At 34.2% G+C, this 14,784-nt stretch overlaps 1 protein-coding gene and 1 long non-coding RNA gene across 14 annotated transcripts in view; one reads left to right on the forward strand and one right to left on the reverse strand.

The window, feature by feature from the left end:
• LOC140669777 (uncharacterized) overlaps positions 1–14,784 on the forward strand; it is a 128,816-nt gene that overhangs the window by 56,281 nt on the left and 57,751 nt on the right. The window lies entirely within an intron of this gene.
• The window catches only part of LOC140669772 (uncharacterized), a 209,957-nt gene that overhangs the window by 51,969 nt on the left and 143,204 nt on the right, over positions 1–14,784 (reverse strand). For all 13 annotated transcript variants that reach the window (XM_072899883.1, XM_072899879.1, XM_072899875.1 and 10 more), the window contains 2 exons: positions 12,138–12,250; positions 4,647–4,812 (listed from right to left, as the gene is read on the reverse strand). In XM_072899883.1, the coding sequence (XP_072755984.1) occupies positions 4,647–4,812; positions 12,138–12,250 (279 nt within the window). The remainder of the gene's footprint in view (positions 1–4,646; positions 4,813–12,137; positions 12,251–14,784) is intronic.

Consider the following 14,784-nt stretch of genomic DNA (forward strand, 5'->3'; position numbering starts at 1 on the left):
CAAGTACTAAATAAAATTATTTCTTAACAAACTAAACTTTTAATTCAGCTCCAATATAGCTTTTTTTAACGGATTTGGATTATCAGAATAATTTAAGAGATGTCTATATTTTATAAATAACGAGAATTCATAAAATGAATACAGTTATAAAATTAAATATGCATCAGTTAATTATATGATACTAAATAATTAGACTAAGTAATAGATATGACAAGCAAGAGTAAAGCACATTTCTTTCTCTTTCTACTTGTTCTCCCTCCCCCCTTCTCTCGTGCATTTGACAACCGCAAATGCTTGGAAGCTAATCCCTAGATGTTCCTATAAACTTGTTGGTCGTTACCTACACGGTCGTTTACCTTTTACGGCATATGGAGTGGCTTATTTAGATGATAGTGGATTCATAGTCATAAGTTACGCAACAATAAAGTCATAATATTGTAATATATAATATATATTTTTTATATGATATACGATATGAATAATGATATAGTACGACAAACAACAAATAATATAATATATACAACAAACCATAATTTAATAAGCAAGTATGCTATTTTGTGTTATAAATAGAAAATTACTGCAAATGATTTTTCATATTATTGAACTGCTAATATATCTATTATGTTTTAATGTTGAGATATATGTTGGTATACGTTAGAAATCGTCGCATAAAGACAGTAGTATATAAAACAAAAATATCGCTTTTATTTAATGTCCGTAGAGGTTTCTTTAATATAGGGCTTTCTGCTGAAATTAATCCATATATACCGATTTAGAATTCACGCGAATAAATAAAAGGAAAAAAAGAGGCGGTTTGTAATTAACGTTAGTCGATACAAAGTTTTTTTTTGCCGCGGAGTTTTTCGCCAGAAGAATTACGTGCAATAAAAGAATTATGAAAAATGAAACTTTGCAACGAGTTCATACGTACATATTATATACAGGATGTCCTAACCATCGTATAATCTTTTAAAGAGAGATTCTCTGGCCAATTTAGAGACAATTTTTTCTTTCCAACGAAAATGTTGAGGCATCAATAATTTTCAAGTTATAAGCAATTAAAAAAAAAAAGGATTCACTAACTTTATGTTAAAAGATTAATTAAATTAAACTTTGTGTTAAAAAATTGACACAATTATATTTTTCAGGTAATTTAGATGGAGTTTACTGAACAAAATTTTAATTTAAGGCTTAGTTACGAAGAAATATAGTGGCAAAAAATTAAATATTTACAAAAAATAATGACCTTTCTCTCGATATTTTCGCTAAGGAAAAGTCACTTTAAAATTGACCAAAGAATTCAGCCTTAAAACATTATATGGCGGTTTTAAGATGCTTTATATATGAGTAACGTGTATTTGATCACATGAATCCTTTGCTGTGTCTTTATTGCTTGCTCATGAAACCTATCTCTCATGACGGCCCTTGTTCATGTAATTTCGCGTGTATGCACAAACTAAAAAATACCTGCGAAAGTCGATAATTAAATTGCCGCATTCGTATGTTCACGCATACAATAAAAAGAGTATACGGCCGGTATCACGTATAAGTTGCGTAACGCGATTTTTTTTCATTAGTCAATATATTTTTTCCACAATAACATTACGTAAACTATACAGTATCTAAAAAAGAAAGAAACACAATAATGGAAAATTATTCAACTTTATCATTCGCTGAAAAATAATTTGCTAGATAAATAATTTTTTAAAAATTATTTTTCTCGGTATTATATTTCGTACATCAATATACATTCAAGTTTCTATAAAAAATTCATTATACTATATATATATATATATATATATACATGTTTATTTAAATATTATATTTAACCGTTGTAAAATACAATTTATTATAACGCAAAAATAAATGCACAGTTGCCGCAAAAAACGATACATTTTTCGCAAGAATTCAACAAAGTTTTTTACCACGTGGTTTATATCGTTATTAAAATGTTTTGAAGAGAGCGAAACAAACATTTTATAGTCTACAGCGTTGTTTCGAGGCATATTTATTTCTTCTTATTCATTTATCGATTTTCCTTATATATTAATTTTTTAATTAACTTAGAAAATTTATTATATTCCAAATTGATGATATTCTTTAAAAAAAAATTAAATATTATATCTGTAGAACGTGTGTGATGCATTTCTCGCTGCAAAAGTCGCATTTTTCTCCGTTTCTTTCTTTGAAAATCCAACCAATGAAGGTATTCACACTTTGAGAATGAAATTGGCGATTAAGAAGAAAAATCTAGGTGCTTCTATAGCGATCATCCGGCCGTCAATTTCAATATTACTGCTCGCCGCGGTATTTGCAAATAAAATGGACGGGAACGCCAGTGGAGGAGGTTTAAAATACGGCCGTCTTTAGAGAACGGAAATGCTCGGTGTACTCGCAACTGCGAGACTCTGCGCGCGAAATGGCTTTCCAGCGGCGTAAAAACCAGCCAGCCAGCCAGCCAATCCAGCTTTGAAGAACAACTGCAACGACTGCTGTGAAAAAGCAAGTACAGCTGCAGTGCGGAGCCCTTCCTACTGCGACTATGTCGTGGTTCTTTCTTTGTCGCTTTTCCTCGTCTCGCGGAGAGTTCCCTAGCCAAGTTCGATTACTTTGCTCCACAAAAATCGTATGTCTTGGTCGCTCATTAAGACTGTAAGTAAAAAAACTGTACTCACAAGTAAAGTAGGTAATTACTTTACCTGATTTAATTTCGATAATAAATTCCTATCGAGAATTAGAATAGCAAACTATATAGTATTTTTTATGCTTACATTTACGAAATATATGTATGTAGTATACAGGATAGGTACCAAAAAAAAAATCGAGAAAAAAGTGCAAATTTTTAACTTTCACGTTACTGACAGCAATGTAAATCCAGAGAGTGACTATGTAACGCGTTTAACGCGGTTCGTGCCTGTAGTAGGTGCGTTATAGAATAAGTAATTTGAGACGCACAATGGTTCCGTGCGCGCGTGAGTGTATTCTTATTGCTCAAGGGATGAATTTAAGCGAGAGATGAACGCTGGGAAGATGGTTGTTGACACAGCCAACGAGACGAGACGAGGGATGCATTATCAAAGCGCCGAAATACGCGCTCGCGCCCCTTCCGCGCGGCTCTCTCTCTCTCTCTCTCTCTCTCTCTCTCGTTCGAGCACGCACAAAATGGGCTCTTAACCCTTGGCGAAGTGCAAAGCGGATGCTGACTATTGACTCGCGACGTTTCTGTAGACCAGATTTCGCATGGAACGCATATGTCGCGTGAGTATATGCGCTACAGAATTGAGCACCGTGTGTCGGCAAACTGGTGGAGCGACTGTTTAAACGCAGAATTGCCACAATGAATCTTCTTATCTTTTTATTCATTTTTAATCGTCATATTTGAAACAATGCGTGAATATTATTACAATTGATTGAATTCTGCGCAACGAAAAAACGGAAATGCATATAGCTTACGCGCGAAAATGGTCGCGGATTCTTCGGCAAAGTGGAAAATGATTTATATGCATGCGAGATTAACACGCCGTAAAGAGAGTTCCGTGCGCTTGTTATGCAAGTTGAGCTGCGTTTAAGCGGGTTTTATTAAAAATACCTGGGTTAAAAAGATTGCAAAAGGGTAGGAGAGTTCTCTTTTTTCCCTTTTCTTTCTCCGGCTGCTCTTTCACTTTTGCCCGGAAATACGTTAATGTAATCCAGGTTGGCGATGATGGGAAAGAGAAAAGAGAAATACTGACATCTGTCACAAAGTACAGAAAATAGAATTATTTATTTGATATATTTATCATGCATGTGAATTGAATATAAAAAGATAATAAATAATCATTTTATTTCGCTGTTATTTAAAAATTTATTTTTTTAATTTTGTAATTTTAAGATAGAGTTTTAATATGAATAATGTGTAAATTGATTTTCAATCATTTAAAATATTAACTATTTCGATCTCGATAGAAAGAAAAGATACTTTGATTACATTTTAATCAATCAATGACATTTTAATCAAAATTTAATATAAGAAAAACTTATTAATTTTACTTTTCTTTTTTTTATACATTTTACTTTCATTTACGATTATCTTTAAGAATTATATTCAATTGTGTCTACTTTTCTCCAATTCAAGTAGCTATTAAAACGTCTTAATACTAACGAAAAAGTGAGCTGGTCAAAGAACCGATTCTTCTTTCTCTCTCCCTCCCTTTCTTTCTTTCTCAACTTTTCTGGGGTTTTAATTTGTTGCATTACAGCCTGTATCGCTCAGGCTTATGAAACTCGAGTACATAGTTTTTCCTGGCACATGACTGCGCCGCGAAAGAAACCGTGAAATGGGCGTCATATCGCGCGTGTATATGAAAGAAAATCGTCATTTTCCCCAAGTGCTCGTTTAACGAGTTTCCTCGGTCTATTCTCTTCACACAAGGCCATTTTATGCGCATAATTAAGCATTTTATGTATAAGTTTCTTACAGTGTGTATAATGACGCAATAATTAAGTAACGGTGCATGGATTAAGGATTAAATAAAACTTCAAATTCATGTTTTACAACTGTCAAATGTGGATATTCGTGGAGAATAGAAACCTTAACGTGCTGACCAAAGATAGCATTTCTCTACATAGTCTAGAAATCTAATATTGTTAGACAGTCGTGCACTTACTTGTAAGGAAGAAGCACCGCTGTGAAGTTGATGGCAATGGAGATTCGCGGACCAGAAGTGATCAGGTACCGGCAACGGATGTTTGGCGGATACAACCCCGGATATCCGGGACTAGCTAGAACGCATCCGTCATGGCAATCCGTGTCTTCGTACACCGAGTCACATTCTGTAATTGAGAAATAGGAGACGTCAGTAATTCAAAATTCCTTTATCCCTCTCTTAATTTTTACATATTCAAATATATGATTCTATCCTTCTCCTTTATATTCTTCAAGTATCATCGTCTTCACCTTTCTATAATACAGAAAAAATATATAAAAAAAATTTTATTATACTTTTCTTTTCAATTGCAGTATAATTCGTTGATAAAGAAATGTCAACGAATAAATATGTGCGTATTTTTAATAATAATTTGTAATATTAATTAGAAGCACTTTAATATTAATATATTCCCCAAGAAAGTTTCTCTATAAGTTCATTAAGGCATGTAATCGGCGAGTGATAGTACGTCAAACGGCTGTTAGTTAAAGCGACAGTTCATCTCAATTTCCTGATCAACAGACGAGCTCAAACGATTTGCAAAAAACCGAAAATAATTAATACGTCTGGCAGCTTTATGAAAAATTCGAAAAGTGGAAAGTAGACAGACGCGTCAACAGCAACAGCTGATGAAATAGAACGGGCTGACGAGACATTTCTAGCATTCAGTTGTATGATTCTCAATTAATATTTTTGAAAGTCGGCCCGAAATATTCTGCTAACTATATTGTAGTTATAGATTATTCGGCGACCCGGGTTACTAATTTAGTCACGGGCCATGAATTTCCAGCGAACAGTTTGCACTTCCGCTTCGATGATAATTTCTCTCTATGCAATATAGTATAAATTATATTTCTAGTTATATAAATATAAAAATTGTGTGTACGTGTATATGCTAAGTACTTGTAAAAGAAATTGAGTCATTATAATATCAAAATTCTTTAAAACATCAAGAGAGGTATGCATTTATAATCCATTAAATTTTACAGATTTTTCAATATATATATATATATAAATATATATAGATCAGCATCTCTCATAAATAAACATTATGGTAATAAATCAAACGTGTTTCCGTTTAACTATTGATAGCTCCAATTTTTCGTTAGTGATTTTTATATGATTTATTGCAAGTCGGGATATCCGTTATTAAACCAATATCAATATGCATTGTACGAAAATACTGAAGTTCAAAGCTGTTTTCGAATAGGCAAATCAATGCGTCGGCGACGATTATTGTAATATCCAAACGGTGATTGACAATCCGTTACGCAATTCAATTATTCCACTTTCATAATGTATGCAAACACGTGATTTCCATAAACGTATAATGAACTCGTATTTATTACTGCCAACTGCACGCAAATACGAAAAAGGCATTAATATCACTTTAACGTCATAGCGACACATGAGGTTTGTTTAATAAACACTTTTATCGTACCGCAAAGATTTTTGACATGTTACCGCGCTTCCATTTGCATTCTGTTTCAGCAAACGATGTATTTTGCCCGTGTTATGGTAGATTCGCTATCATTTTTTTCGCAAAACAAAACGCATTTGATTGTGTACCGCCCCCTTGGCACTGTTTGCTTAGCTTTATATAGTTCTGGTGTATGCAATCATCATAATGGCTGGGCCCATTAAGTATGAAGCGCATCCACCTTCGGGCACACAGTTTTCAATTAATAAAATGCCCTTTGCATTTCCCATCCCTTTCTATGCAGACTCTCCACCGCACAAGCATTTTTATCATAAACAGTCCTGCTTTTTCCGTTTTCTGCCTTAAAGCACATAATTTCCTTTGTTCTTTATTTTCTCTATGTTTTCGAAGCGTTGTTCTCCATTTAGAGGACAGATCTTTTTTTGTAGTATTGATTGAAATTCTTGTAACTGATTAAATCATGAATAAAAAAAAACAACGTTGCTGAGTCGCTAATTACATGTTTGACATGTATAAGTTTAATTTATTAAATATGATGATTGATACGAATGATAATTGGATAGTTAACAGACGTCAATTGTTAGGTTTTAAAAAACTTCCGAGTTTGTTAATTGTACGTATAATTGAAAGAGTATCGAGTTTAATTATCCACGCATTAGTTTGCTCGAAAAGTTGCCTCGTTAGCGCGGACGAGGCTCAAACGGGTTGCGTTAATGACATCAAAAGAAAAGTTTTACGACACTGCTGCAGAATATAAATATAATTAGGACAATATAAATGTTTCTCATCGACTATATTCTCTCCTATAATAGAGAATCTACCAATATATTTAACAATATTAATATTTTATTAACAATACAAAATATTTTACATCGCTTGACAAAATAATGAATTTTAATAAAAAGTCAATTTCTCAAGAATAGTATTCTTTATTACTTTGGAACAACTGTAAAGTGTAAAGTGTTTAAAATAAATGAGTGTGAATAAACATTCTCTTTATGCGATTGTAAATGTTACTTTAAACATCGTAAATCAATTTTTCAATTTTTTAAATGGGCACAATTATCGCGATGAATAAGAGCCGGCCGAGAAGCTCACCTGCCGCTTGCGTGTTTAAGATCGCAAAAGTGAAATACTTTAATGCGATGTCAGACGAGAGAAGGGAAAGTGAGGGCTCTATGTAAATGCCCGCACAAGATGCGCAGACTTCCTTTCACGGCGCATCGTAATAAACCCGAGACGAAAACGTTGCGCGAGGAAAAAAAAAAATGTTGTTTTATTCCTTCCGCGTGTAGTTCCCACGAAGTTCTCGCGATTCGACAAAATTTTTCTATGGGGGAAACGGAAGGTTCTTCTCTGTTTTATTTTCGCCCCATTCATTCGGTGGAGGAACGCGATGAGGCCGGGGAGACGCGAAAAATTGCATAGGCATTTGTACGCAAAAGGCAAAGAAAGAGAAAAATAAGCAATGGCGAACTTGCAATAAACGCAATTAACTTTTCGACAAATGTCAGTTGCTGAATAAGAGGGCGAGCTTTTTTTCACATAAAGTTCAAATTAAAACTCTTTTCACGACATAAATTTTCTACATATTCAATGTCCGTTCGAAATTTAATTGGACAGAAATTAATGTTTCCACACTTGTGTGATAAATATTAACGTAATTAACTACGGCTATAATTTCGTGCGACCAATTTTTACGGACATTCGCGGACGATCGTTGACCGTTTGACGATACATTTTGGCTTTTAAACGGACAGTAATATAGGAAATCGTGGGAAAACGCGGTGAAATGGCGCGTGAATATCCCGCGGTGATACTCTCCTCGTATTTCAACGCGAATGTTTGTCGACACGTTTTACTTGCCGGATGAATATTTGCGAATTGGAAAATTAGATGGTGCTTGTGTTCCTGTATATATAATACTATATAATATTGAAATAACATATACTAGGAGCTTATATATCGCTAACATTCACCATAACATTTCCAATTATAAGTTTATGAAAAACATATATTTGAATTTATTTAAATGTATTTAAAACAAATAGCTATTTATTTACTTAAAACTATATATTCTTCTCGGCTTTTATGTTTGTTTCTTTCTCTCTTTCTGTATTAATTTTTGTTATAACTTACTGATGCTGTTGATATGAGTTTTTTCATTATAAAAAAAATTGCGCGAGACGTTATCACATCTCTTTTAATCTATTATAAATATATTCAGAAATAATATATTTAATATATTATACATAACTAATCATCAAACCTACTAGAGATTCAACAGAACCGTACGTAAACGCGCCAAAATCCGTGCTGGAATTTCAGTGGAATAATCCATCTTAAATGCGCCAGCTAAGAGCACTTCTCTTGTAAGTGCAGTTTATGTGATCGTGCGATTGTACAAATAGAAAGGAGAGAAACAGAGTGACCAAGTGGTAGCACAAGCTTATAGATTGGTCGGGTTTCTTACGGGGTCTCAACCAACCGCTTTGTCAATCGAGCAACATCTACTTTATCTTCCAATCCCTTACATTTCTTATCCGAATGCACTGTTCTATCTTGATATATTGATATTTGCGTCTTAAATATTTTATGCTCTAATAAAAGTAGATAAATAAATGCGGGAATATTTTAAAATAATTAAGACAAATGTGTATATAAACAAAAAAAATTTTAGTTATAGTTAAATTAATTTCAAGACAGAGTAAACATTTTATATAAGTGTAATTCATTTTCTTTTACAATATTACGCGTAAAGAATACATTTCTGTTTCTCTCTCAGAACATTATTTCAAAAAATAATATTTTTTTTAGGCAGCAAAATTCTTTTTTCGTTATGTAATATCTCTCTCTCTCTTTTTCTCTCTCGTTCATATAAATTATTTTGGTCAGTTTCTTCCAAGTGAGAAATAAATTCGAGAACAGTAGAGCCAACTTCCCTCGTCCAGCGAGCACGCGCGGGTTACGTAAATGCACGTGTGGGAAAATCAAGAGTGCGAGAAAGAGAGCTGGAGCCAGGCCGAGCAGTAAGACTGCGGATCGCCTTTCCACCCACGATTGATCTGTTTGTCAATCGGGCGGCGCCAGCGCTCGTTCTCTCTTTTTCTTTCTATATAAACGAGCTGCCTTTCACTCTTCTCTCAAGAGCACACTCTTTCCCTCTAGTCTTCATGTCCTTGCCTACCTACCGTTCGTGCCTTTCGCACGTTCCCCAATAGAACGAGGGTCGGGACGGTGTGCCAACGTCAAAAAAAGACCTCTCTCATCCGGATGGCGGAGTGGCAGTCACGTTTCCCGGTCGTACGTACTGCGCATATGGATCGCCGTAGTCTTCTCTTCGAGGATAATCGAGAATCGTTGTCGTCTCGTTACAATCTCACCACGCAGAGGGAAGCTTTCAAAGGGATCTTTGCTTTTACCGTTGCGCGAAGATCCGTCTTCGGGCTACTCGCGTCTTACGTTTTCTCATCGCGCTCTTTTAACACCCCATCTTTTCAGCCTCTTTCAAAAAAGAAATTGCTAATTGTCGTAATACGTGTTCTCTGAGATTTAACAGACGCATGATCGTTATACGATCTTTCAACATTTCGTTTAAAAACTCTCTTTTACTGCGCAACTCCTTTGTAATATAACGTCATAATATGTATGTATATGTATATATATGTGTGCGCGCGCGTGTGTGTGTGTGTGTGTGTGTGTATTATAAAATTAAATTTTTATGCAATAAACGAATCTAGAGAAATTGAGAAAAAGAGATATGTATTAAAAAATATAAACATAAAAATATATAGTTCCTTTTTTTTAGAAATTTAAAGTTAGGCAAAAATAAATATCATTCAACTAAACTATAAAGCTGAAAAATGCAATGTAAGTGCTTCTTTCCAGTGTAATAAGAAATAAAATAATGAATGTTCTTGCATAGTTTTTATTTTTTGCAATTTTGGTATTGGTTGTTTGCGAATGAGACATATGTTTCCCGAGGGTGACGCGACAGGTCAAAGAACTTTGAAGGGAAGGAGGTATGTCATTATACAATATTACTAGACACCAAAGTTCAAGATACATATATATGAAACTTTTCTCATAAGAGCGTCGCGCAATTTTTTTAAAAGGGCTTTTCAATTTTCTCACTATCTCTACACATCATAGCTATGAAAGTAGAAAATTACTATGTGATCAAATAGTATGAATAATCGATTGTAAATATAGATCTTTGGGAAATGGGATTTATACAAAATTAACTTTAAGGATATTTATATTAGTAAAATATAAACGCGTGATAAATTTCAGTTTTAAACTGTCTTGCACTTGTCTGATTTTTTTCATTAAAGAAAACGTCGAGATTCCATCACAATATTTTATCTTGATCATTTTAAGATAACTCTTGATTTTTACGACACCAACCGTTTGGAAATCCAGACTTGATCTTTGCAAAGAAGCATCGATCACAGTGGAGATTCGAAACGCTTTTAAAGATAGAGATCGCATAGTTGTTCCGGGAAGAGATCGATATTCAAGGTTTAGTTAGCTTTTGACGATGGTTAAATAGTTTTGGGCGAACAGTTCCCTGCTTCACTTAAAACATGAACCGCACTTAAACTCGTCTAATTTTCGTTCTAACTAGAGAGAAGTTACCCTTCCACGCTTTCGCAGGTAAATTCACCATCCATGTTCCTTGACTATCTCTTTTTTCCTATAGTTTGTTTTCACGTACTTGTTTCAATATTATTATCGCGAGTGAGGATATCCGAAAGCTATATCATTTTCACAATTTATCTAGATTTTTCTCTGAGTGAAACAAGAATGCGTTCTATAGTCTATACATATTGTAAATCGTTTCTCTCTTCTTCGTTCCTCCGTTTGCTTTTTTCATCGTGACTCTTTGATTTTTCGCTATGAATTTTATAGGCGATATGCGCTAGAAAGGACCGGTGAACGTTCGTTAACGTACGCTTTAATCGAGAAGAGCAACTGAGTTAGCTTGTAGTAACTTAATTTTACATGCAAAACGCACGTCGATAATTTGCGAATATACTACAAAGTTTACGCTTCAGCAAGTTAGTTAAATAGTTTGTTTTCGTTCCGACGCGGAACGTTCTTTTCGGAAGAACCAAATAAAATTGTTCTATTAATTCATTCATGGAAATATTCGTGCTTTTTGAATCACAAAAATATTGCGAAAAACGTTTTATTTGCTGAAAATCTACGTAAAACTTGTTCATTCCACATTTCATGAAATGCAGTGCAAGCATGCTAAAAAGTTACATAATCGTGTTTGTATATCGGAAAAGTTTCGTAGCTTCTTTAAAGCCTTCACCTAGATGTTAAGAAAAATATCATCTCTATAGATTGCCTGCGGTGTTCAACATTCTGCGTGATAAGACATATCCGAGGTGTAATTTACAAGAAGATGAAGTTACCGTCATAGATCGGCAGACGATAGTAAACTAGGTTGTTGGCGTGTAGTTTAAGCAATAGTCTATATATGATAGAGAAGCTGTCCGAAACAGGATGCGTTAGTGAGAGTAATCAGCAAGCGATCAAGTTTACGCAGCATCAAAATCTCACTTGTCCAACAGATTACTGCATGATTGTCTCGTAAATTTACGTATGTTATCGATTTTGCAATTCAAAACGTTCAATATAAGAGATCAATATAAGATATTAATATTACAGAAGTGCAAAACATTAAAGAACTCAGACAAATATTACTTTTTGCTCTTCAGCGGAGTGTCAAATTTCGAAATCTCTCCCGAATTTTAATATTATTAACTTTTTAATTGAAATAATCGTAATTCTATAGAAAATTAGCTATTATTAAGAAAAAAAAAAAGTAGGAAAATTTATTCCTTGAAAGCATATCTAATAAATATTCTCTTATAAATAATGCATGTTACAAAACTCAGTGTGAGAAATATATATTATACATGCAATACATGCATTACTGTGCGTTAAAACGTAATATAATTTCATTTTTCATTACAAGAAAAAAGAGCTAAACATCTTACCCGTGTTGTTAACGGGATGTCCGCCCCTTACAGGCCAGCCGACGGACGTGCTCGCTTTGGACGAGAAGCTGAAGTAGGCCAGGAACTGGGACCGTGTTGTGTTCTCATTTATTCTGAAACACGCGCGTTTCCATATGTAAGTGTGCTGCAACTTGCAGTATGCGCACCGGGTTTTATGCGTTACGACAATAAAAGAAAATATTAGTGTGATAAATTACTACGGGTCACCTACGTCGGAGCTATATACGCCTTTTGCATGCATGTCCCGTTACCGTCTACTACCTATGCTGGTCACCGTATTTATGACGAGATCTTGGCTCACGGCAGGCAAATTTACGGATTCTTTCAAAGTGATATACAGCAAATAACCACGGGACCGATGTAGTCGCGCGATTTATTACGCCCTGTTTTTGTCGTCATTTTGCATGTGGCTCGTAAATCACTGACGTGTACGCTTTTATTGACGGGTCGTACTTGCCGGACATTGCGCTGTTTTTACCGATATAATTTGTCAATAAAAAGGCCTTTCAAACGAGCTTCAAGAAATTCGGCATATATATAATTCACGATGAGTAACGATGATATAAAATCGTTTGTCAAATATCATAATATAAATCAATAATCGCTTATCATCTGCTTATATCTACTGCAATGTAAATGACAGATTTAATAACACATCGGAATAGCTTATCCAAGTCACTATTGTATATTGTATAGCCATTGTAATAGCTACCTATATGTGTATATATTATTATGTGTGTTTTAAACTTTTTATATAATTTTGACGAGAGAAAAGAAATATTCATCACATTGATTTTCCTTTCGTTAATTTTTTTATTTCGCACAAAAATTCAATTTATATTAAATCGACTTTTGAAATAATGTAAAATCTTGCTGAGATATCTGTACATTGAACTAGAATGCATTTGAAATGCGTGTTAATATGTCATTGCACAAAGTGCGAAGTACTTGCTAACAACTCGGACACGCGAAAGTTTCGTTGTCGCGAACGGCTATAAAAAAAGTGTAGAAACTTTTTCTTGTAGATGACTGAAAAGTTATATATTTCGCGAGAAGTCTCCCCCCCCCCCTCCTCAAAGAAGGCACCAATGCGATGTTTCCTCGAGATTGATCAAATGTATGTATGTAGATCGAGAATCCAAAGTATCGTTTGTCGTGCTTGAAAACTATTTAGAAAGCTTGCAGAGTGTGTTGAATATCTGGATATCGATCCAAACTTTGGATGGTTGTCGCGAAGTAACTTCGAGCTTTGAGAAACATTGCGTATGTCAAATCACTCACAGTAATATGATCGAAAATTGCGATAGATTCTTAATCATTTATAAAACAAAAATTTATGAGATAATTTAAAAAATTAAATTACACAAAATAAAATTGTCGGATTTTATGTAAAATTAATTATTAAATACATATCTAAAACAATCTTTTAATCATAAGAAAAAATAATTTCCTTACGCTTCTTTATATTTTTGTTTATTACATATGATGATATTTAGTAGCAATTTATTTTGCTTATTAAAGATCTCTCGAGTAGTTTATACATATTCTGTAATTTTCTATTCAAACGCGTCTTTCTTCGAAAAAAACCTCTACGAGTCACCGTTGCAACACTTAAAAAATTGCGTGCGTCGTCAAACCACAATCAATTTACCGCTCAGTGGAGCAATTTCGCGAACACGGACCGAAGATCACAGCGAATGAAAGTCAGAAATGAAGGCAGAGAAGACGAGAAAACTTTATTCTAGAGGGCAGAGCGCCATCGCCGCAGAAGGCGCCTCTAATTCGATTATTTAGTTAGGTCAAGTTGACTGTAGTCGAGTTATATAGCGTCAGCTGGGACTAAAGATTACTCGGAGTACTCGTGACTCTCCTAATTGTATTTACTTACTATAAATCTCCTACCTTCATCAACCACGTGTTTGATTAGCTGCCAATTCGACGGTCACCTCTCCGCCCCTTAAGTTTTGCCGTGCGTTCCGAAACTTGTGCCATCTCCGGCTACTAATAATGTCACCAGTACTTACGGTAATTTACGGATTAATAGAAGCGCTTGAACTTACATTGAGTTTCAGCCCCTTCTCAGAAATTGATTGCGGTCTATCGTTCGATATTATAAGCGATTTACGATGGACTTTCATGCGTTCGAAGTTTGAATGTTTCATCAGACAATTTCAAGTACTCTTAAGGGTCTTTATTAACCTTCATATATTTTATAGTTATATATACAGTTGAAATATCAATACACTCAAAAAAATAGTCTTGCAATTATAGTAAAATCTTTCTGAGTGCGAAAAATTAACCAAGATAGATAAATGATTAGCAAATACTGTGATACCGCATACGTTTTGTACTTAATCAATTTAAATGACAGAGACGGAATTTATACCTGTACAATTAGTGTAATTTAGACAGAACATTTTTCTGTGGTGTCTATCTTGTTAAGGACAGTTATATTTGTGATTAATATTTGGCAATGGGATTTAAATTTTCTAGAGGTATTGCTAGGTATTGCTAGAATATTGCTGCTATAAATTCTATATGTGACAAACAATATTCTAACAGATACAAAAAGTAGCAATAAATTATAATTGTGACATCTAGCAATCTATCATATATTCTACATTAG

This window comes from Anoplolepis gracilipes, chromosome 9, assembly GCF_047496725.1.
Source record: "Anoplolepis gracilipes chromosome 9, ASM4749672v1, whole genome shotgun sequence".
Lineage (NCBI taxonomy): Eukaryota > Metazoa > Arthropoda > Insecta > Hymenoptera > Formicidae > Anoplolepis > Anoplolepis gracilipes.